Source organism: Thalassophryne amazonica, chromosome 6, assembly GCF_902500255.1.
Source record: "Thalassophryne amazonica chromosome 6, fThaAma1.1, whole genome shotgun sequence".
In the NCBI taxonomy this organism is placed as follows: domain Eukaryota; kingdom Metazoa; phylum Chordata; class Actinopteri; order Batrachoidiformes; family Batrachoididae; genus Thalassophryne; species Thalassophryne amazonica.
This window is the reverse complement of record NC_047108.1, coordinates 102,031,236-102,056,659: the sequence shown is the minus strand read 5'-3', so window position 1 is coordinate 102,056,659 and position 25,424 is coordinate 102,031,236. Positions and strand designations below refer to the sequence as shown.

The 25,424-nt window shown below is 43.3% G+C and overlaps 1 protein-coding gene and 1 long non-coding RNA gene across 2 annotated transcripts in view; one reads left to right on the top strand and one right to left on the bottom strand.

Moving 5' to 3' along the window:
* sypb (synaptophysin b) overlaps positions 1–12,682 on the bottom strand; it is a 44,783-nt gene extending 32,101 nt beyond the window's left edge. Inside the window, exons 1-2 of the mRNA XM_034172991.1 lie at positions 12,538–12,682; positions 8,191–8,256 (exon numbers count right to left, since the gene is read on the bottom strand). Of these exons, the coding sequence (XP_034028882.1) occupies positions 8,191–8,256; positions 12,538–12,555 (84 nt within the window). The 5' untranslated portion in view covers positions 12,556–12,682. The remainder of the gene's footprint in view (positions 1–8,190; positions 8,257–12,537) is intronic.
* Positions 12,683–17,453: 4,771 nt separating this feature from the next.
* On the top strand, positions 17,454–17,687 carry LOC117511696. The gene is made up of 2 exons (XR_004561044.1): positions 17,454–17,562; positions 17,605–17,687. It is a non-coding gene; the product is annotated as an uncharacterized LOC117511696 (long non-coding RNA).
* Positions 17,688–25,424: the final 7,737 nt, after the last annotated feature.

Here is a 25,424-nt window from a genome sequence, read left to right as displayed (position 1 = left end):
ATTTGACTATGGGTGCAGTATACACTGACAAATATTTCTCTGATTGGGCTGAGTGTCACTATCTATAAATGCCAGCACCACACAATTGGTGAGGGAGAACTGAACAAATTCATCGCTATCAGTCCAGGCAGTAAGAGTTTTGAGTCAAAGTCCCCTGGAGCTTTGTATGTAGCCCTCTCAAGAGCTAAATCTGCAGGAGGCCAAAGGGAAGACCCTCAGTTCGCATTTCATGAAGATATGCTACATAATGAGGTTAGAATCTGCCACAGGGTGAACACACCCATGGTCCATGCTCGTGACAAAGAAACTGTGAGGCTGGCAACACTGGCTTATCAAATTAGATGTTGTGTGGGCCGCGGAAGAGGAGGTACTGCTGGCCCACAACCAAAGGGCGCCCTGCCTGAAGTGCGGGCTTCAGGCACGAGAGGGCGCTGCCGCCTCACAGGAACAGCCGGGGGTGACAGCTGTCACTCATCACTATGACAGCTGTCACCAATCACCAGGTCATCAACCACCCTACAAAAGCCGGACGACATCTCCACCGCATTGCTGAGATATCGTCTACCTTTAAGGTAATACCTCAGCTGTGATTGTGCCGTGCGCACATTACTTTTCTATTCTGTGATATTGTTTCAGGAGACTACTTACTGTTGTCATCTGGCGGAGTGTGGAGTGGTGACAAAGTGAAGGGCGTTCACTTGTCACACCGAACAGCAGAGACAACCGGAGTTGAACTGTGTTGTAGGTGGAGGTCTTGTTCCCACCTGGAAAGAAACACTTGCTGACTATTACTGGGTGTGTTTTCACACACTCATTACCTCTGTTCTTCTGCTTCCTGCCATCAGTACCAGATCCGACAGTCGGAGACGGTGACCACCTGGGGACTCAGGACTTGGCGGCTCCAGTATCCTTCGGGTTCGGTGGCAGCGGAAATCGTGTGGGATCCGGTTCTACTCGGGACGAACGTCTGCTATCCTCGAGCCTACCCACACATCACCTTGTATATTTTGATTGTGATCCAAATTCTATGTTTGTCTGTATTCTCGTTGTGCACATTTCACAACAGTAAAGTGTTGTATTTTTGGCTCATCTATTGTCCGTTCATTTACGCCCCCTGTTGTGGGTCCATGTCACTACACTTTCCCAACATGAGACAGAAGCACGCTCATCTATTAAGTGTTGATATCTTTGAATCTACAATAAACCTTATTCAGCAAATGCATGCTATCGAGGAATAAATGTTTCTGTGTTTTAAGGTGAATCAATGTAGCTCTTAACTAAATTCAAGAATAATTTCACTGTTAAAATCAGTATCTGATACCTGCACAATATCTATACTGAAATAAAAGTGAAATAAAAGTGGCTTTTAAATGTGTTTTGCTTTGTCTTATTGAATGATCAACCTACAGATACACTCAACAAAAATATAAATGCAACACTTTTGGTTTTGTTCCCATTTTGTATGAGATGAACTCAAAGATCTAAAACTTTTTCCACATACACAATATCACCATTTCCCTCAAATATTGTTCACAAACCAGTCTAAATATGTGATAGTGAGCACTTCTCCTTTGCTGCGCTAATCCATCCCACCTCACATGTGTGCCATATCAAGTTGCTGATTAGACACCATGATTAGTGCACAGGTGTGCCTTAGACTGCCCACAATAAAAGGCCACTCTGAAAGGTGCAGTTTTATCACACAGCACAATGCCACAGATGTCGCAAGATTTGAGGGAGCGTGCAATTGGCATGCTGACAGCAGGAATGTCAACCAGAGCTGTTGCTCGTGTATTGAATGTTCATTTCTCTACCATAAGCCGTCTCCAAAGGCATTTCAGAGAATTTGGCAGTACATCCAACCAGCCACACAACCGCAGACCACGTGTAACCACACCAGCCCAGGACCTCCACATCCAGCATGTTCACCTCCAAGATCGTCTGAGACCAGCCACTCGGACAGCTGCTGAAACAATCGGTTTGCATAACCAAAGAATTTCTGCACAAACTGTCAGAAACCGTCGCAGGGAAGCTCATCTGCATGCTTGTCGTCCTCATCGGGGTCTCGACCTGACTCCAGTTCGTCGTCGTAACCGACTTGAGTGGGCAAATGCTCACATTCGCTGGCGTTTGGCACGTTGGAGAGATGTTCTCTTCACGGATGAATCCCAGTTCACACTGTTCAGGGCAGATGGCAGACAGCGTGTGTGGCGTCGTGTGGGTGAGCGGTTTTCTGATGTCAATGTTGTGGATCGAGTGGCCCATGGTGGCGGTGGGTTTATGGTATGAGCAGGCGTCTGTTATGGACGAAAAACACAGGTGCATTTTATTGATGGCATTTTGAATGCACAGAGATACCGTGACGAGATCCTGAGGCCCATTGTTGTGCCATACATCCAAGAACATCACCTCATGTTGCAGCAGGATAATGCACAGCCCCATGTTGCAAGGATCTGTACACAATTCTTGGAAGCTGAAAATGTCCCAGTTCTTGCATGGCCGGCATACTCACCGGACATGTCACCCATTGAGCATGTTTGGGATGCTCTGGACCGGCGTATATGACAGCGTGTACCAGTTCCTGCCAATATCCAGCAACTTCGCACAGCCATTGAAGAGGAGTGGACCAACATTCCACAGGCCACAATTGACAACCTGATCAACTCTATGCGAAGGAGATGTGTTGCCCTGCATGAGGCAAATGGTGGTCACACCAGATACTGACTGGTATCTCCCCCAAATAAAACAAAACTGCACCTTTCAGAGTGGCCTTTTATTGTGGGCAGTCTAAGGCACACCTGTGCACTAATCATGGTGTCTAATCAGCATCTTGATATGGCACACCTGTGAGGTGGGATGGATTATCTCCGCAAAGGAGAAGTGCTCACTATCACAGATTTAGACTGGTTTATGAACAGTATTTGAGGGAAATGGTGATACTGTGTATGTGGAAAAAGTTTTAGATCTTTCAGTTCATCTCATACAAAATGGGAGCAAAACCAAAAGTGTTGCGTTTATATTTTTGTTGAGTGTAGTTTAATGCTGGATTTTGAATAACTTTCTCTTTTCTTTTTTAGGATGAGGGTCCTTGTGGTCACAGATTCTCAAGGGCGAGGTCTTAAGGAGGTAGTGAATACCTTCATCTCGAGACCTTCATACACCCAATCAATTTTGAACTATGTGTATCACATACAATCGACTCAACATATTTACATCAACCTATGTCGATGTTCGGTCCAAGGCTTTGCCTTAATTTTATTAGTCCCTCATTTGTAAATGTCTTAAGTCCTGATAAGTCAGATCATATGTATTTTTACTTGAAATGGAGTCCCGTGACTTGATCCTGGATCAGCGGTTGAAGATGAGTGTGAGTGGCAATGGAGTTTTTAACCAAATTGTTTAATAAAATCTTGGAAAGTGAGAGAATGTCTGAGGAATGTCTGATGTTCAGTACTGCAGTAGCTACAGAGGCATTGAGTTGATCAACCACAGTATGAAGTTATGGTAACAAGTAATGTAAAGGCTTAGAAAAAGGTGAAGATCTGCAAGGAGTAATATGGTTTAATGTTGAGAAGTAGCGCTGCAGATGTAATGCTTGCTCTGAGAATGCTGATGCAGAAGTACAGAGAAGGCCGGAAGGAGTTGCATTGTGTGTTTGTGAACCTAGAGGAAGTTTATGACAGGGTGCCAAGAGAAGAGCAGTGGTATTGCTGGAGGAAGTCTGGGGTGGCAAACAAGTATGTGAGGGTGATGCAGGATATGTACAAGGACAGTGTGATAGAAGTGAGATGTGCATTATGAATGACAAGTGGAGGTGGAATTGCCTTGAGCATTGTCTCTGCAGTGATGACGGACAGGTTCAAGGATGAGACCAGACAGGAGTCTCTATGGAATAGATGTTTGCAGATGACATTATGATCTGTTCTGAGAGCAGGGAGGTAGGTCTAGCCTAGAGAGGTGGAGATACACTCTGGAGAGAAAGGGAATGAAAATTAGAAGGAGTACATGTGTGTGAATGAGAAGGAGCATAGTCGAAAAGTGTGATTGCAAGGAGTAGAAGTGGTGAAAGTAGATTAGTTTAAATACCTGGAGTCAACTGTGCAAAGTAATGAGTGGAGAGTATGGTAAAAAGGTAAAGAGAGAGCGCAGCCAAGGTGTGGTAGGTGGAGAAAGGTGGAAGTAGTGGATTATAACAGAAGGATATCTGCCAGAATGAAAGGGAAAGTTTACTAGACTGTAGTGAGACAAGCTTTGTTATATAGCTTAGAGACTGTGGTGCAAACAAAAAGGCTGGAGGTGGCAGAGCTGAAAATGCTGCGATTTTTCTTGGGAGTGACGATGATGGACAGGATTAGGAATGAACATATCAGAGGGGCAGCGCAGGTAAAATGGTTTGGAGATTGAGATGGTTTGGACATGTGCAGTAACTAGGGTATATAGAGAGAAGGATGCTGAGGATGGAGGCCAAAGAGGTTTACGGATGTAGTGAGAGAGGATATGCAGGTGGCTCGTGTGACAGAGAAAGATGCAGAGGACAGAGTGAAACGGGAACAGATGATCAGCTGTTCCAACCCCTAACGGGAGCAGCCAAAAGAAGATGAACTGAGTTTTTGCAGTTGAAAGATGCAGAGGACAGAGTGAAACGGGAACAGATGATCAGCTGTTCCAACCGCTAACGGGAGCAGGTAAAAGAAGATGAAATTAGTTTTTGCATTAGTAGTAGGATTGTGACAATTATTCAACATTCTCTCTACTTGGAATTTTCTCTTTTTAATGCATTGATCACACAGCCCCAATAGGTGCCATCTGCAAAAATGACACAGCTGTGTTTCGGTCATTTTCTGAAAGTATGTCATTCAAGTGAATCATTTAATCTTGTTTAAACTATATAAACCTAATCCTTACAGATATGTTGCCGTGACAACTAATCCAGCAAGTGTTTCAAAGTAATGAGAATATGGGTTCATGCCAAATCATCAATAATTTAATCCACCTAACACTTCTCCATGACAAAAACAGAAAGGCTTTCTGAGACAACCAAAATGGGAGGTACAGTGCATCCGAAAAAGTATTTCCAGCACTTCACTTTTTCCACATTTTGTTATATTACAGGCTTATTCCATAATTGATTAAATTAGTTTTTTCCCTCAAAATTCTACACACAATTCCACATAATGACAATGTGGAAAAAGGTGGTTGTTTTTTGTTGTTTGTTTGTTTGTTTGTTTGTTTGTTTTTTCAAATTTATTAAAAATGAAAAAAGAAGAAATCACATGTACATAAATATTCACAGCCTTTGAAGTGAAGCTCAAAATTGATCTTAGGTGCATCCTGATCATCATCCTGATCATCCTTGAGATATTTCTGCAGCTTAACTGGAGTCCACCTGGGGTCATTTCAGTTGATTGGACACAAATTGGAAAGGCACACATCTGTCTACACCAGTGGTGTCCACATTCCAGAAAGTGCCAAGAGGGTGCAGGTTTTCTTTGCAACCAATGAATCCAGCAGGTGATTTCACTGATTAACATCACTTTGAACAGATGGAATGTCTTCATCAGTGAAACCACCTGGAGAAATCAGTGGTTGCAAAGGAAACCTGCAAACTCTTGGCTCTTTATGGAATGTCTTTGGACACCATTGGTCTATATATAAGGTCCCACAGTTGACAGTGCATGTCAGAGCAGAAACCAAGCATGAAGTCAAAGGAATTGTCTGTCTCAGACAGGATTGTCTCAAGGCACAAATCTGGGGAAGGGTACAGAAACATTTCTGCTGCTTTGAAGGTCCCAATGAGCACAGTGGCCTCCTTCATCTGTAAATTGAAGAGGTTTGTATCCACCAGGTCTCTTCTCACACAGTCAAGATATCAAATGAGTGGCTTCAGGACAACTCTGTGAATGTCCTTGAGTGGCCCAGCCAGAGCCCAGACCTGAATCTGACTGAACATCTCTGGAGAGATCTGAAAATGGCTGTGCAGCGACGCTCCCCATCCAACCTCTAATCATCATCTATCTCAGCAACAGATATCTGAAGCTTTTGTGCAACAATCATTTCCACATAAATTCAGCATTGTTTCATCATAAAAGACGGATGAAGCGATCACACGAGCTGCTAGCTGATGCATTCACTGAGCGTCAGTCATTTCAAAGTGTCACAGAGTTTTGCTGAGTTTCTGCTTAAAACGGCCTTGTTTCTGCTTAAATCTGACTTTAGAATGATTTAAGAGGTTCTACCTTGTCATCTTATGGTTAATAATCCCATTAATCCATTTGATCACTTTGGGTAAAGAGACTCAGATGTGCTGCTGTGGTCCAAAATGATGCATGCGCAGTGGAGGCAGGCGGACCAATTTTTAGGGGGGGACCGTTCGGTCTGTGACACCGGACTTAAATACATTATAACTATCATAACTATAACTTTGTAACTGTGGGGTTTACAAATTCGCAGCAGGGTAAAAAACAGAGACACAGAAGTCCAATTATCACTTAGCCAGGGACCCTGTAATTAGTAGCACTATTCCCGTCACCATGGAGCTGCAGCTGGACACACAACACCTGCATCCTCCACAGCGCTGAAGGAGGACAAACAGTGTGCACCATGACATCATTAATGCCTCACATTAGATTAATCAAATAGTTTACTTCATCAGATTCTGAAATCATAATGCTCTCTGGTGAGCCATTTGCTGCCACCATCTGTGCACAACAATCCGGACAAATAAACCATGCACAGGTTATGGCCGCTCGTTATTTCCTCTCACCTATCACAGTGCTACTACAGCAGAGACGCCACACGTCCTGCACAGACGTGACGGGACGGCAGCAAGAGGACACACAGGAATCACTGCCCCCACTGAAATGAATCATCCACTCAGGTCCATGAGGATTTGTATAGTGACACAAATTGTGCAGTTTTTCCTTTGTACACCATCAGAATGGAGATGAAAGGAAACAAATTACACTCAATCAAAAAACTATCACCCAAATTTCACAAAACTTCACTAAAAGGTTTATGAGAAAATCAGTGGATGGCAATTTTAAACCATGATGGGGGAGCATGGGGGCCTTTGTGTAAGTAGACATTTATTCAAGAAATCTATATGCAGAATTATAGAAAAAAGTACTATTTTTCAGCAATAAATTGAAAAAGCTGCAAATATCTATCTATCTATCTATCTATCTATCTATCTATAGATAGATAGATAGATAGATAGATAGATAGATAGATAGATAGATAGATAGATAGATAGATAGATAGATAGATAGATAGATAGATAGATAGATAGATAGATAGATAGATAGATAGATAGATAGATAGATAGATAGATAGATAGATAGATAGATAGATAGATAGATAGATAGATAGATAGATAGATAGATAGATAGATAGATAGATAGATAGATAGATAGATAGATAGATAGATAGATAGATAGATAGATAGATAGATAGATAGATAGATAGATAGATAGATAGATAGATATTTGGCCTTTTGTGGGCTTCTGGGAAGCCCTTAGAATGATTCAAGGACAGTGATTTTTTTTTTTTATTTGCCTTTAGTCAGCCTCCAAAAAAGTATATTTAAGTAAAATTACAGAAAAACTTATTGAGCAGTTTTCCTGCTATAAATCCAACATTGTGTTATTTATTTATTTATTATTTATTGCCCTTCTTTGGGGTCTTGGGGGCCCACAGGAATTGAATCAGAACGTCCAACCTATCAAGACCAGAACGTCCCCCAAGGACAGCCTGTACTGAATTTCACAAAAATTCATCACAGCGTTTTTGAGAAAATCATTGAATGGTGCACCGCACATTGACTGTGCTTTGCGCACCGCTTGAATTACAATGGCATTAGTCCAAGGTCCACAGGATTAATGCCAGTTCCAGTGAATCAATATTTCATTAATCATTTAAGAATTACAACCACTTTTACTCACAGTCCCTCCATAAGTAATTGGACAAATTATGTAATTATAATGATTATTATAAATACAAGCTATCACTATTATAGTCAGTTTAATTAAAACAAGTCAAGTGATAGACATGTGAACATTTCTAAGTCAGTGAATTCCCAAAGTGTGGGCCATGTCCCCCTGGTGGTCTGCCAAATCAAGAGGTAAGTGAGTTGTTTTCTATGTGCTGGATGAAGCTGCAATCAGTGTGAACAATGTTTAATGGAAGACTTACCCACTGTAGAACTTTTATAAATCCCAAAGGTTGTTTGACTACTGTGAACTGGCCTTGGGCCACCAACTGTCAAAAGAAAAATAAGACATCAGCACTGGACATTCTCAGTGCTGTCACCATGGAAACAAGTCACGATGATGAAGACGATGATGACAAATGTGTGTGTAGACCTGATGCATTCACTGCAGGCATCTACTATGAATCGTATCCATAATATGGCCTGAATTTATAGCTGATGTGTCCAATTGCACACATCAGCTATAATCCCCTCCATCACCTCATTTCAAAAAAGCCAAATTTTGATATTTTACAATTTCTTGCGTGTGATTTTTCTCCTATTTTATATTTGTTAAATTTTTGCAATTTTCATTTGGGGCTGATGTTAAACCATCATAAATGAACAGAATGGCTTAAATTAAGTTTAGTTTTTACTGATTTATACCAGGTATTATCTTATGTTAAGATGAACTGTTCTTAAACTTGTTAATGTTGGCTTTTATTTGGCTATACTGAATGTTAACTGAACTACAACAAATAGACTGGCTGCAAGTGTTTTTAATCCACTTTAAATATCATCAGTCACATTTTCATAGATTTTGCAGGGGTGGTGGCCAAGTGGTTAATGCGCTTGGTTTCAGTTCAGAAGGTTCCGGGTTCAAATCCCACCCCTGCCACATTTCTCCATGTAATGTGGAGTTGCGTCAGGAAGGGCATCCGGCGTAAAACTTGTGCCAATTCAAACATGCAGATCCACCTTGGATTTGCTGTGGCGACCCCAAGTGCAAACAAGGGAGCAGCCGAAGGGACTTACTTACATTTTCATAGATTTTAAAGTTATTTTAACCTGTTAAAGGCTAAACTGTTTTAAAGACTGTTTAAAGTGCTTTAAATTAGTTTACAACCAGTTTATAAAATAACTGTTTTTGAAGTGGGTTTTAAGCAGTTTGATTCTACATCAGGGAGTCTGAGCTTCTAAATGGATTTTAAACTATGAGATAAGTATATTCTTAATGGCTTTTAAGTAGTTATGAACACCACACTTAGACTGGCTAAACTTAATGATCTTTAAGTTTAAGTTTAATCTTTAAGTTTAAGTTAGTTTTAAACACTGTCATTGTTTTAACCCTCTGGGGTCCGAGGGCATTTTTTGGACAGTTCACTCGCCTGGCATAAATGTTTTATTATTGCTGTTAACAGCTCTCCCTGCATGCCACAATCAAGTTTTATGTCTCTTTTTTTCAGGACAACCTGTGCTTTCATAATATATATGCTTTTGTTGTGTTTTATAAGTGTAATAAAGGTTTACAATCAAAAATAAGGAAGTAAAAAGTAAAGCGGAAACATTTTTCCACACAAATTTATTCAAAACACAGCAAACTATAATAAACAACTGTTTTGACACTTTATAAAGGTAATTTGAAGTCTTGTGTGAAAGACTGTACAACAAAAAGATTCAAACAATAAACACAAATGCACATTTTGAACAATATATACAAAATGGTCTATGCATTTTTTTGTCTTCATGGTAAAAGCAACAGAGTTATCCAGTAACATTCACATGCAAACTAGTGGAGCAATCCTGATAGTTACACACTCTTTGTTTGAGCATGTGAGACTGTCATCAGAGGCTCTCTGTCTGCTCCGTGTACTTTCACTGATCGCTGTGCGTAATGGCGCAGGGCGCATTTGGAGCCCAATAGTATGTACTCATTGGAGCACCCAGGGGGTTATTCAAATGGGCCAACTACTAACATATCACTCCTGAAACGATCTTTGGCTTTTCACGTGAGGTGAATCTGCCTTACAATTGGACTTTGGAAAACCATGTGACGGTGAACCAATTCCGATTGGACACTCACATTGCGCACGACAGCTTCTATGAGGAGTACAAAGATGGCCGATGGCTGGCTCGAAAGTCTGTGGAGTTAACTTTTCAGCAAAACAAAAAGGAAGTTTCTATCTCATATCATTAAAAAGTTATTTATAATTTAGTAAAGCTTGGTTTAGCCGTCGTATACGACTGTGTCGGCCCCAGAGGGTTAACTCCAGAATAAACACGTTTAGCCGACATCAGCATCGCATAACCTCCCCTAGCAACCACTACTTCCAAACGCAACAACAATTTTTCGCTATGTAGTGAGGTCTGAAATTATTTTAAACAGGTTGTAAGCTCTTCTACACCAATATTTGACTTATATATATTAAGGTTATGGTTCTTTCAATGAATTTTGAGAACACTGAAACAGTTACTAGATTAATCTGATCTTTGCGAATGAAGTTACAAATGGGTTCTAAGCCAAATATCACCTGTTTTAAAACTGATTTTAGACCATTTTGATCAGGTTAAAATTGATATTTTTTAACTGGTTTTAAGCTACTCTTTGCCACTGCAATGCTTTTGACCTTTGAACTGTGTTTTAAAATCAAACTACCTATTTTTGAATTGTACCAAGTTACAGGTTTATAGTGCTATTAAGGTTCTTTTAAATAAGTTTCACAACAGTCTGAAATCAGTGTTTTTGAACTTGTTTTAAGATTGTTAAATATTTGGGATGCCTGAAATCCCAAATGCATTAGAATTGGTTTAAAAAATCTCTACAGTGTAAAAAAAAAAAAAAAGGATTTGCTGACTCAGTCAAATCATCTTGTTGCTTTGACTGAGTTCTGTTAATTTTGGTGTCCAGGGTTCATCAATGAAAAGTCGACACTCACACTGACACAAACAGTCGATGCAATGAGATGATGACTGACTCAAGCAAAATCAAAAAATCCTTTATTACAGTTCACTCTCACTCTAAGAAATGAAACACGGGGATTTAAAATGTAATTAATACTATTATTTTCAATATACTTGAAATTGTTCATTTTAGGGATTTAAGTAATAATGTTTCAATTGATTTAATTATTTTCAACTACAATATTGTTTTGCACTTAATTGACAATGTTATGTGGAAAAAGTTACCTTAACTTTATCAATTAAATTCAACGTTTTATTTCTTAGGGTGAAGGAAAACTGGTTTGAAATGGTTTTCCAATTTAAACTGGTGTTAACTGGTTTCCAAAAATCCCACTGAATGTGTATGAACTTTACACAGGTAATACAAAAATGTGTCTGAGGGATTTGGCCATGTGCTTTTTTATTGCATGTTTTTATTATAGATAAAGAATTAGCTTATTTAAATAATCACTTGATAAGAGAAAGATTGCTATATATTTGCAGTGTCAGCAAGTCTAGGTGTTGATTTCATACAATATGATGAATATTTATGGCCCTGCGACAGACTGGGGTCCTGTCCTCCTCACGCCCTATGACTGCTGGGATAGGCTCCAGCAACCCTCCCGCCCCCTTTCTCCGCCCCTGTGAGCCTTAATTGGAATAAGCAGTTGAACATGAGTGAGTGATGAATATTTAGAGAGAGAGAGAGAGAGAGAATAAGACAAAGCTGATTAACTCAGTGTCCTGCGCACCAGTATTTTGCATTGTTATTTGGAAGAAAATTCCGCAAATTCTCCCTAATTGTGAGACAAATGAAGGGAAAAAAATACAGTTGTGTGATTAAATATTTATTTATTCAGATGATTGTGTGGCCGCGGGCGGCCTGTCCGTCTGTGCGTAAATAAATATCAGCACAGCAATAATAACCAGCGCAGTTTTTCCAAAAAAAAAATCTACTTTAAGCAGATGACGCACACGCTGAACACATGCACATTTTAGAAATCCGTTTCCCTCTCAGGCTCCTTACTGATGAAGACCGTCTCGTGATCGGGGCCTAATGCGGGCGTCTGAAGGCACCAAAGGCCCCCCCCCAAAAAAACATCCGTTTGTTTATCTGTTTGTTTATTTGTTTGCGGATGCGGGCTGACTGGTATGTGCGCTGTCTCAATCTATTAGCGGGTGGCCCCGAGAGGAAAGCGTGCGCATCCTTGTGTCTGGATGCGGCTGCAGCGCGCGCGGACACCCCGCGCTGTTCTCGGCCGAGCAGCGCTCGGGCCGCGCTCCACCGCTTCCCACTGCAGCATCACCTCGGTGCAAAACTGCGCCAAACACACCAGCGCAATCTCCACACGCGTGCGTAAAATGACAATCCCTGTTCAACCAGATCGAAAACCAGCATAACAGACGCACATCTGCAGATGCGTGGGGGAGGGGGGGGAGGAGAAATCACTTACAAATCGTAATAATAATAATTAATAATCACCTTTCTTCCAGCGCGTGACTAAGAAAAACGAGTCAGACTAACCGAGCATCAGCTACCGAACACAACAGACGGTTTTTGTTTTTAGTTGTTTTTTTGTTTTTTGTTTTTTGTTTTGTTTTGTTTTGTTTTTTTGCGCTCGAAGCCTTACCTGGTTTACAACATTCATCTTGGCCGCTTATGCGCTGATAAGAGGATCACGGGGGCGGAGGGAGGGAGGCGACACATCCGGAACAGCCCGGAGGGAGGGAGACGAACAGGGGGAAGAGCCGGACTGCGTCACGACACCGGCCGAGCGTCGTGACGCGCCGAGCCGCGCGTCCAATCAGAGCGCAGCTTTTATTCTGGAGGAGCTGAGGCAGCCCCGGGTCAGAATCAGGAGAGCAGAGAGCTCGGCACACACACACATATATACACACAAAAAAAGGTCACGAACTGCTGCTGGTCTTAAATATACGATAAACGAGCTGATCTTTATTTTCCTGTTCTGCTTGTCTTAAAGCTGCAGTGTGTCAGGTTTACAGATGTTTATTAGCAGAGATGGAATATAAAATTTATGTCCACCTGTGTATTATTTCTTCTTCTTCTTCTTCTTCAGTTGAGTCAGAAGAAAAGATGCAGGTTGTCTAAATTAGTGAGTCGGGTAAAAAAGGAAAGAGAGGGGAAGGGGAGTTCTGAAGGGTTCTAATGGTTGGTGCACATTGGTGGTTAATCTTTGTATTATGTCTCTTCTTTCTTTTCTCTTTTTCTATGGACAGCCTTAGAATAGCCACACTCAACATTAATGGAGGCAGAGATCAGGAAAGACAGACAGCTGTAGTGGAGCTGATGAAACTTAAACATACTGATGTGCTCCTCCTACAGGAGACACGTAGTACTGCAGATAATGAGGCTGATTGGAGGGGGGCGTGGCCAGGCCCACTGTTCATGAGCCACAGCTCAAAGTCAAAGTCGGCTTTATTGTCAATTCTTCACATGTACTAGACATACAAGGAATCGAAATTTCGTTTCTCGCCTTCCCTCGGTGATGACAGGACAAGACATTTCGACAATAAGGACAAGTATTTAGTATTTACAGTGTAGTGTCTGAGGTAATAGTAAAAGTAAAAGTGGAGAGTGCAGTTTGCATACCATTCAGTATTTGTAGCAGCAGCAGATTTTTGTTAAGACACTGTGCAAGTGGTGTGATGGTGATGAAGTGAAAGTGCAGGACATTGTCATGGGCAACAGATATATATATATATATATATTAGCTTCTTGAAAGCCTGGGTGGAGCTGGGGGGGGGAGTTCAATAGTCTCACAACCTGGTGGATGAAGCTCTTTGTGAGTCTGGTGGTGCGGGACCGAAGGCTCCTGTACCTCTTCTCGGAGGACAGAGTGCTAAACAGGTTGTGTATGGGATGGCTTGCATCACCCACAATTGTGGTTGCTTTGCGGGTGAGGTGGGTGGTGTATACGAGGTCTGTCCAAAAAGTAACGGACCTTTTTATTTTTTCAAAAACTACACTCAACAAAAATATAAATGCAACACTTTTGGTTTTGCTCCCATTTTGTATGAGATGAACTCAAAGATCTAAAACTTTTTCCACATACACAATATCACCATTTCCCTCAAATATTGTTCACAAACCAGTCTAAATCTGTGATAGTGAGCACTTCTCCTTTGCTGAGATAATCCATCCCACCTCACAGGTGTGCCATATCAAGATGCTGATTAGACACCATGATTAGTGCACAGGTGTGCCTTAGACTGCCCACAATAAAAGGCCACTCTGAAAGGTGCAGTTTTATCACACAGCACAATGCCACAGATGTCGCAAGATTTGAGGGAGAGCGCAATTGGCATGCTGACAGCAGGAATGTCAACCAGAGCTGTTGCTCGTGTATTGAATGTTCATTTCTCTACAATAAGCTGTCTCCAAAGGCGTTTCAGAGAATTTGGCAGTACATCCAACCAGCCTCACAACCGCAGACCACGTGTAACCACACCAGCCCAGGACCTCCACATCCAGCATGTTCACCTCCAAGATCGTCTGAGACCAGCCACTCGGACAGCTGCTGAAACAATCGGTTTGCATAACCAAAGAATTTCTGCACAAACTGTCAGAAACCGTCTCAGGGAAGCTCATCTGCATGCTCGTCATCCTCATCGGGGTCTCGACCTGACTCCAGCTTGTCGTCGTTACCGACTTGAGTGGGCACATGCTCACATTCGCTGGCGTTTGGCATGTTGGAGAGGTGTTCTCTTCATGGATGAATCCCAGTTCACACTGTTCAGGGCAGATGGCAGACAGCGTGTGTGGCGTCGTGTGGGTGAGCGGCTTTCTGATGTCAATGTTGTGGATCGAGTGGCCCATGGTGGCGGTGGGGTTATGGTATGGGCAGGCGTCTGTTATGGACAAAGAACACAGGTGCATTTTATTGATTGCATTTTGAATGCACAGAGATACCGTGACGAGATCCTGAGGCCCATTGTTGTGCTAACATTGAAAGAACATCACCTCATGATGCAGCAGGATAATGCATGGCCCCATGTTGCAAGGATCTGTACACAATTCTTGGAAGCTGAAAATGTCCCAGTTCTTGCATGGCCGGCATACTCACCGGACATGTCACCCATTGAGCATGTTTGGGATGCTCTGGACTGGCGTATACGACAGCGTGTACCAGTTCCTGCCAATATCCAGCAACTTCGCACAGCCATTGAAGAGGAGTGGACCAACATTCCACAGGCCACAATTGACAACCTGATCAACTCTATGCGAAGGAGATGTGTTGCACTGCATGAGGCAAATGGTGGTCACACCAGATACTGACTGGTATCCCCCCAATGAAACAAAACTGCACCTTTCAGAGTGGCCTTTTATTGTGGGCAGTCTAAGGCACACCTGTGCACTAATCATGGTGTCTAATCAGCATCTTGGTATGGCACACCTGTGAGGTGGGATGGATTATCTCAGCAAAGGAGAAGTGCTCACTATTACAGATTTAGACTGGTTTGTGAACAATATTTGAGGGAAATGGTGATATTGTGTATGTGGAAAAAATTTTAGATCTTTGAGTTCATCTTATACAAAATGGGAGCAAAATCAAAAGTGTTGCGTTTATATTTTTGTTGAGTGTACATGGATTTGAATCACGTGTGATTGCATCAGCCAAGCTTGAACCTTCGTGCGCATGCGTGAGTTTTTTCACGCCTTTCGGTTGCATCATTTCCCTGTGGACAGGCTTTGAGTCAGCACTGGTCCACCCCCCTCGTCGGATTTTTATTGTCAGAGAAATGGCAGCGCGACTGCTGCTTTGCTCCATGAAATTTTTTTCAGAAACTGTTAGAGACAGCCAGTTGGAAACCATTTGAAAGATTCAGATGGCTTTCGGTGAAGATTCTGTCGGTGTCACACGGATTAAGGAGTGTTAAAACCTTTTTAAAGACGGCCCACAGCGGCGGAGGGCGCGCGGAGCACCGAGCGGCCATCGACAGGCTGGAACGACCAGATCATTTCCAAACTGAACGCTGTGTTGATCCAGGACATCGTGTGACTACCACAGAAATGGTTATGTTATGTTATGTTCTAAAAATAACCCGCGATAAGCGAAATCCGCAAAGTAGTCAGCCCTATTTTTTGCAATTATAGATGTTTTAAGGCTGTAAAACCCCTCACTACACACTTTATACACGTTTCTCAAACAGGCATTAACATTTTCTCACTTTTCTCTCCTGTGTAAACACTCTCTTTTTTCTTCTGGGCGAGAAGATTATAAACGGACACACGCAGAACTCTCCCTTCGCTCACTGCCTCCGGAGGTACAGATGCGGGACCCACAAAGAATCCAAGTCCTCTCTCGGTGGCCACGGAGCTCTGCGGCTGCGGTCAAAATCCACATCAAAACAGCGAGCGTAGTCTCTGGACCTGTTGCCAGATTTGATGCAGCTCTGCACAGCAGACAGGAGGGCGGTGTGAGTGGCCTGCTGCAGTGCTTACCGAGCCTGCAGACTCAGTAAGCGAATCGGAGGCAGTGAAAGCAATCGCGGTGATGCCGACCGGTGCCGAGACCGGCCCGCCTGATAAGGACGCAGAACACAATGTGCTGTTTTAAAAAAAGCATGCAAAATTTCACCAAAAAAAATCTGCGAAACTGCGAGGCCGCGAAAATGAACCGCATTATAGCAAGGGACCACTGTACTCACAAAAGTGAGAGGGAGTATGTGAAGCAGCTGGAGAGAGAGGTGGCAGCTCTGGAGGACGGAATGGTTAGAGGAACAGGGGGTAGCAGTGATTGGACACATAAGAAGGGGGCGTTGAGGCAGTTTATGAACGAAAGGGCAAAGAGGGCATTGGTGAGGACCAGGGTGACTAACATCACAAACATTGATGCACCAACAAAGTACTTCTTTAATTTAGAGAAAGGAACTCAAACACTGATTTTATGCACCTGAGACTTGCTAATGGGAGGTCACAGCCGACCCTTTATTTGAGACAGAGGGCATTAACTTCTACAATGATCTGTTTGGGGCCGGAGAGTGTGATGCAGATAGTCAGCGACAGATTCTGGATGGCCTTCCAGAGTTGGAGGAGTCTGAAACAGCCGCCCTGGATTTGCCCATTACTCTGGAGGCGATGACCACCGCCATACAGCAGCTCAGTGCTGGGCGGGCCCCGGGGATTGATGGGCTTCCACCAGATTTTTATAAGAATTTTTGGTCTTTGTTGGTATGCATAGGGTCTTCACTACAGCATTGCAGCTGGGACAGCTCCCTGGTAGCTGCTCTAGAGCAGTTTTGGCCCTTGTGCCAAAGAAAGGGGATTTAACAGATTTAAAGAACAGGAGGCCAGTTTCTTTGTTATGTGCCAATTACAAAATACTTGCTAAAGTACTTTCCAGTAGGTTGAAGAACTGTTTGGATTCAGTAAACCATTATACACAGACTTACTCTATTCCTGGTCGTTCAATCATGGACAATATTTTTCTAGTTTGGCATATTATTGGAGTAGGGTTAGGGTTAGGGTTAGGGTTGAAGGGCCTGGTGGTGGAACAGAATTTGGAGCCTATTCAGACATCAGTACATGCAGATGATATCACAGTGTGTACATCGTCACAGGAAGACCTGGACACTTTAGGACAAAAGTTGTCTTTGTACGAACGGGCCTCATCTGCACGTGTGAACTGGGTCAAGTGTGAGGGCTTCCTTCTCGGTCGGTGGGACCATCAGGCGAGGCCGACCCTTCCAGCAGGACTGCAATGGAGCACAGAGGGGCTTAAGTACCTGGGTGTGTACCTGGGGAGTGACCAATTCCAAATGAAAAACTGGGAGGGTCTTGCGGAAAAGGTGAGTGCCTGATTGTCTCATTTGACTTGGGTCCAGCCCCAGCTGTCCTACAGGGGGAGGACTCTGGTGGTTAACACCCTGGCTGCCTCCTGTCTGTGGCATCATTTCACCATTTTGCAGCCTCCGGACTCTGTGGTGGTGAATATACAGAGGAAGTTGGTGGATTTTTCCTGGGGTGGGTTTCACAGGCTAAAGGTGGCTGTGTTGCACTTGTCGGTGGACGAAGGTGGGCAGGCGCTGACAGACATCGCCAGTGGAGTGGTGGCTCTTCATTTACAGACTGTGCAGTGGCTGCTGTACGGCCCACAGCAGTTGTGGTCAGAGATGGCAGCCGTTCTGCTTCGCAGAGTTGGAGGACTTGGTTATTATAGACATTTGTTTCTGATGGACCTGACTGGTTTGGAGCTCGTGGGAACAACAAGCTTTTACCATTCTGTATTGAAAGCCTGGAGCTTGGTGTTGTCATTTTCACAAGAGGAGCCATATGGATGTGCAGGAGAAGAGCCACTTTTTCATAACCACGTAATTAGCATTGGCCTGTTGGAATCCCTCCAGCTGAAACAAGCTTTTGTAGCGGCAGGGCTGACCAGGCTGGCCGACCCGAGGGCAGAGGACAGTTGGAAAAGTGCTGCCCAGCTGTGTCAGGAGGCTAGGATTAGGTCTCAGTGAGTGATGGAATGGCTTTTGTGCAATGTTAGGAGCGGGCTCCCGCAACACTTCAGAGAAGCCTTGGAAATTTACAGACGCCATCTGTTGGTTCATCCTGTGCAATTTCCTTCACTGTCTGTGCAGGTTGCAGGACTGCAATCAGAGCCGACGGGAATACTGTCATCCTTCCCAATTTTGTCAGATATGGCTACAGTGGAAAAGAAAGACATATACATGATGGTCACGAAAGTCCACCACAGAGCCGAGTTGGCTGTCACTGTGGAGTCCGGGTGGTCGGGTGTGTTGGCCCCGGGGGCATCTCCTAAAGGCAGTTGGAGGTCCTTGTACTGCCCTCCTATTGAGAAATGCTGTGCTGATCTCCAGTGGAGGGTGGTGCATGGAGCCATGGCTACGAACAGACATGTGGCCCAGTTTGAGCCAGGCTCAAGCAGTCAGTACAACTTCTGCTCAGCAGAGGATACCCTGGAGCACCTGTGGCTGACCTGCCCTCGTCTGACATCCCTTTTTAATGCCCTGGGACTATGGTTTCAGAGACTTGGGTGAGACTTTACCGAAGACCTCTTTGTGCTTGGACTAAAATTTTCAGGAGCACAGCGTAGGAATATAGCAGTAACCAATTTCATCCTGGGACAGGCCAAGATGAGTATTTGGATAACAAGGAGGAACTGGAGAGCGGGCACAGGCTGCACAGACCCTGAACTCCTGTTGAAGAGATTGATAAGGGCACCTCAGGCTGGAGTTTGCATACAGCAAAATTTGTAGGGGAGCTGGAGGAGTTTGAGGCCGTGCGGACAATAGGGGGGGCACTCTGTGAACTGAGAGGGGGCAGCTGCTTATGGACTATTAGGATTTGTAGTTTTTAAAATGGTGTTTGTTGTGGTTGATTTTATATTATTGTCTTAACTAGTAATTGGTATAAAATAATTAATTAAATAAATGTATTTTTTTAAAAGTCTTCTTCTTCTTCCTCCTCCTCCTCCTCCTCCAGAGGACCTGCTGCAGCCTTCATCCACCTTCACATGGTTACAAGCCATCACCTCCTCCACCTGATCTGCTGTGGAGGAGTTCTTGTTTCACCAGTTAGGCCACAATGGAAACAAGCGTTTATGCTTTGTTGTGTTACCCAGTATATTTACTGTATGTACCCATGTTTATCTAATACTTTTTTATACTGTATTATTTTACACGTTTACATTTTATACGAATAAAAATCAATCAATCAATCAATGAGCAGAGCCCTGTTAACCATCAGGGTTCGGCCTTTGCAGCCGCAGGACATACAAGGTCCCCACTATATTTCACCCCAAAAAACAGTCCCCTATCCGTTACTCAGGTGTCACAACACAGATTTGGTGCATGCAGCAATAAATTGGTGTGTTTTCATGCAGGAAGCTGAAAATGAGCCCTTCATATCTACATGGGAGTGGGCCCCTTCATAGATGCTGCCATGTTGCAGCACCATGATGATACAGCAGCCCAAAAAGGATATCCTTACTCAGCCTTCCACATTTTGCAGTGAGCAGAAGACTGAAGAAAACAGAAGAGAAATCAGTGGATGCTCCCCTATACTCTATTTAACCGGTTGCTTTGCAGGCAGGCAAGTTTGATGAAGAAGTAAGTGCTATAGGCCCTTGAGTGGTGGTGCTTATCTCCAGACTTCTTAGTGCGAAGTAGATGAAAGTCTACAACATCTCCTGGATGGGACACCAGTCCGACACACAATACCTCTCCAGGCAAGGCAGATACCCATATACAGCTGGGTGGATTGAGACGCCTTGGAAACAGACAGAATCCAGGCCTACAGTGCATCTAGGAAGTATTCATAGTATTCAAAGTATTTGCAGCACCTCTCAAGCTCCATCGGGTTGGAAGTGAAGAACCTTCACAGAGTTGTCCTAAAGCCACTCCTTTGATATCTATGGCTGTGTGCTGAAATATGAACTGTCGCCCCAGTCTGAGGTCAAGAGCACTTTGAAGCAGGTTTTCATCCAGGATGTACATTGCTGCATTCATCTTTCCCTCAATCCTGACTAGTCTCTCAGCTCCTGCTGCTGAAAAACATCCCCACAGCATGATACTGCCACCACCATGCTTCACTGTAGGGATGGTGCCTGGTTTCCTCCAAACATGATGTTCACACCAAAGAGTTCAATATTTGTCTCATCAGAGAATTTTGTTTCTCATGGTCTGAGATTCCATCAGGTGTTTTCTAGTAAACTCCAGGTGGGTTGCCATGTGCCTTTTACTAAGGAGTGACTTCTGTCTGGTCACTACCATACAGGCCTGATTGGTGGATTGCTGCAGAGATGGTTGACTTCTGGAAGGTTCTCCTATCTTCACAGAGGAATGTTGGAGCTCTGACAGAATGACCATCAGGTTCTTGGTCACCTCCCAGACTAAAGCCCCAGTCACACGGAACTAACGAAGAACACCGAAGCCTAAACGAAACAAGAAATCTGGACTTACGTTGACTTTCAGACATCGTTTAACCATCGTCCAGCTTCGTTCCTGTAGCTGGCGCTTCATCAGAATCTTCAAACTGTTGAAAAATGTGAACAAATCACGACTTCACAATCAACAACTTTAATTCGTCCGTATTCTGTTTTGCTTTCTGTCTTGACGGTTCCTCATCATTTGCACAGTTCCCATACCGTCAGCATTCCGTTTGACTGACGTCCAACTTTGTCCAACCTCCCAAGTCCGACGTCTTTAGTAAAATCCAGTCCTCTAGTATTTTTAAACACTCAAAGAAATCCAGACTGTCTGCAACATTTGCATATTGCATCAGAAGATCTTAATACAATAAATATTTTATTCTTCTCTGTTCCACTCCACCATGAAGCTGTGTTAAGCCCCGTTTCTCACTGATGTGCCTCCCAGAAGCTCATGGTTTTGAAATTTTGGAATGGCTTTGGAAAACCTTAAATGGCACGGGAGTGTCTGTAATAAACCTGGGCACGTATGATTGTGCTGTGTCATTGTTTAAACTGGAAGATGGTCATCCTTCATCATGAGGGTAAGGATGACCCAGGTGCCACATTGCATGAGCCACCACAGGTTTAGACCTGGGCACCACTCTGCAGTGGATGACCCCTGACTGGACGCCCAAGTTTCACCTGGCTGTGGAACATGGATGGTTATTTTTGAATGATGGACATCGATCAGGTCTTTGGGAGGGTAGTTGCCATCCAGGACCAGGACCAGCGCATGCTCTCAGACTTGACTTGACTTGTTTTAAAGCTACAGAATTTACGATTTATTGGAATTTACTGGCAGAAATGGAATGTAGCATTCATAACCATCTATCTGTTCACTAGTGTGTGATCACCTGCAACAATGCAGCATTGTGTTATTCTAAGCTTAGAATAAGTCCTGTCAGTACCATATCAGTTCTGCATATGTTCGCATTGCAAACTATATGACGGCCATCCAGAACAGCTGAGTGTTTTATGACTATACAGTTTACAGCAAGTCTGTTTTCTTATTTTTTAAGAAATATTAAGACAAATTAGTACTAGCTATTGTTGATCCTGTCTGCAAATGGATAAAACAGATCTGGCAGGTGGTATGGACCTGGTTCTTAAAAGCCCTTCTATTTTAATTTTGATATTTACGGCCTACAGTTCCAAAAAAGAGGGGAAAAAAACTATCACAAAATATTACAATATTTCATGATTAATTTCAAAAATATTCCAGAAATGTCAAACTTTTTCAAAGCATGTTCTTTTATTCACTTAATATTTGATTTGGGCTCCTTTTGAAGGAATGACTGCATCAGTGCAGCATGGCATGGTGGTCATCAGCCTGTGGCACTGCTGAGGTGTGATGGAAGCCCGGGTTGTTTTGATAGCAGCCTTCAGCTCATCTGTATTGTTGGGTCCAGTGTCTCTTATCTGCCTCTTGACAGTAGTAGGCCTCCATCAGTCATGGTCGATTATGGTGTTGCGGCCTTGTTGTTGACTCCAGTGTGCTTAGTGCAGCTTCTGCTGTGGCTGGTCAGGCTGACATGAGACAGAAAAATTCTTCCGCACTTGACACATGAAAAGACCATTCCTGGGTGGATGGGTTCCTCATAGAACTCATCCTTTGCTTCAGGGGTTGCATACCGTGTGGGTGCATGACAAGGCAAGTTGGCTGGCTACTCAAGTGTAGTAATAGCATAGTCACCAAACCAGTTACTTGTAGTTTTGGCACTGTGTGCAGGTCCCAGGTCCTGCTGGAAAAGGAAATCAGCATGTGCATAAAGCTTGTTAGCAGCTGAAAGCATGAAGTGCTCTAAAATATCCTGGTAGATGACTGCGTTGACTCTGCAATTGATAGAGCACAGTGGACCAACACCAGCAGATCACATCACCCCAAATCTTCACTGAGTGTGGAAACTTCACACTGAACTTCAAGCATATTGGATTCTGTTCCTCTCCACCCTTCCTCCAGACTCTGGGGCCTTGATTTCCAAATGAACTGCAAAACTTACTTTCATCTGAAAAGAGGACTTTGGACCACTGAGCAATGGTCCAGTTATTTTTCTCTTGGGCCAGCTAAGACACTTGGGACTTTGGCTCTGATTTAGGAGTGGCTTGAGATGAGGAACACAACAATTGTAGCCCATTTCCTGGATGTGACTGTGTGTGGTGGCTCTTGATGCACTGAATCAGTCCACTCCTTGTGACACTCCCCAACTTCTTGAATTGGCATGCTTGCCAATCTTCTGAAGGCTGCAGCTATCCCTGTTGCTTGTGCATCTTTTCCTACCACACTTTTCCCTTCCAGTTAACTTTCCATAAATATGCTTTGATACAGAACTCTGCAAACAGCCAGCCCTTTCAGCTATGACCTTCTGTAGCTTACCCTCCTTGTGGAGGGTGTCCAGAAGTGGATGACTGTTAAGTCAGTACTCCTCCCCATGATTGTGGTTGTGTGTACTGAACCAGACAGAAAGATTCATGGTATTTATACTGCAGAAATAGTGATTTACTCAAAGTTAAAATAAATATTTTGATAAATTTTTTTCTTTTCTTTTTCGTTTGAGCTGGAGGCCGTAATTATCAAACAAAAAAATACTTAAACAGTTTTAGTTTCTATGTAATGAGTGAGTCTAATCTAAAATTTCATTTTCTGCTTGTTGGCCTCTACTGGTGGTTGGCTCTCACTGCAGTATTGTATCACTTCCTGTTCCGGAGCACAGTGGTGTTTTTCTGTATCAGTTAGCTGTTTAATCTGCGCAGTTAGATTGATCTAGTTATCTAGATTACGATTTGTTTCCCAGTATAATCTTTACGTGCCTTAACTAAAACACTCCTTCTGCTGAATCACCTCTAAATTATTTACACATTATTCACTTTGCGTGTTTTTAGGAATCCGCTAGCTTAGCGTAGCTACTAGCTCTTAGCCGATTTAGCATGGCGGCTTCTCCTGTCTCTCCCGCACTTTTCTGCTCTGGGTGTGAAATGTTTAGTTATTCCTCAGCCTCCTTTAGCAGTAACGGTACTTGTAATAAGTGTAGCTTATTCGTAGCTTTGGAGGCCAGGCTGGGCGAATTGGAGACTCGGCTCCGCACCGTGGAAAATTCTACAGCTAGCCAGGCCCCTGTAGTCGGTGCGGACCAAGGTAGCTTAGCCGCCGTTAGTTACCCCCTGGCAGATCCCGAGCAGCCGGGAAAGCAGGCCGACTGGGTGACTGTGAGGAGGAAGCGTAGCCCTAAACAGAAGCCCCGTGTACACCGCCAACCTGTTCACATCTCTAACCGTTTTTCCCCACTCGACGACACACCCGCCGAGGACCAAACTCTGGTTATTGCCGACTCTGTTTTGAGAAATGTGAAGTTAGCGACACCAGCAACCATAGTCAATTGTCTTCCGGGGGCCAGAGCAGGCGACATTGAAGGAAATTTGAAACTGCTGGCTAAGGCTAAGCGTAAATTTGGTAAGATTGTAATTCACGTCGGCAGTAATGACACTAAAGTTAACATTAAATCGGTGTGTAACTTTGCAAAAACAATGTCGGACTCTGTAGTTTTCTCTGGGCCCGGGAGTGACATGTTTAGCCGCATGTTCTCCTTGAATTGCTGGCTGTCTGAGTGGTGTCCAAAAAATGAGGTGGGCTTCATAGATAATTGGCAAAGCTTCTGGGGAAAACCTGGTCTTGTTAGGAGAGACGGCATCCATCCCACTTTGGATGGAGCAGCTCTCATTTCTAGAAATCTGGCCAATTTTCTTAAATCCTCCAAACCGTGACTATCCAGGGTTGGGACCAGGAAGCAGAGTTGTAGTCTTACACACCTCTCTGCAGCTTCTCTCCCCCTGCCATCCCCTCATTACCCCATCCCCGTAGAGACGGTGCCTGCTCCCAGACTACCAATAACCAGCAAAAATCTATTTAAGCATAAAAATTCAAAAAGAAAAAATAATATAGCACCTTCAACTGCACCACAGACTAAAACAGTTAAATGTGGTCTATTAAACATTAGGTCTCTCTCTTCTAAGTCCCTGTTGGTAAATGATATAATAATTGATCAACATATTGATTTATTCTGCCTTACAGAAACCTGGTTACAGCAGGATGAATATGTTAGTTTAAATGAGTCAACACCCCCGAGTCACACTAACTGTCAGAATGTTCGTAGCATGGGCCGGGGCGGAGGATTAGCAGCAATCTTCCATTCCAGCTTATTAATTAATCAAAAACCCAGACAGAGCTTTAATTCATTTGAAAGCTTGACTCTTAGTCTTGTCCATCCAAATTGGAAGTCCCAAAAACCAGTTTTATTTGTTATTATCTATCGTCCACCTGGTCGTTACTGTGAGTTTCTCTGTGAATTTTCAGACCTTTTGTCTGACTTGGTGCTTAGCTCAGATAAGATAATTATAGTGGGCGATTTTAACATCCACACAGATGCTGAGAATGACAGCCTCAACACTGCATTTAATCTATTATTAGACTCTATTGGCTTTGCTCAAAAAGTAAATGAGTCCACCCACCACTTTAATCATATCTTAGATCTTGTTCTGACTTATGGTATGGAAATAGAAGACTTAACAGT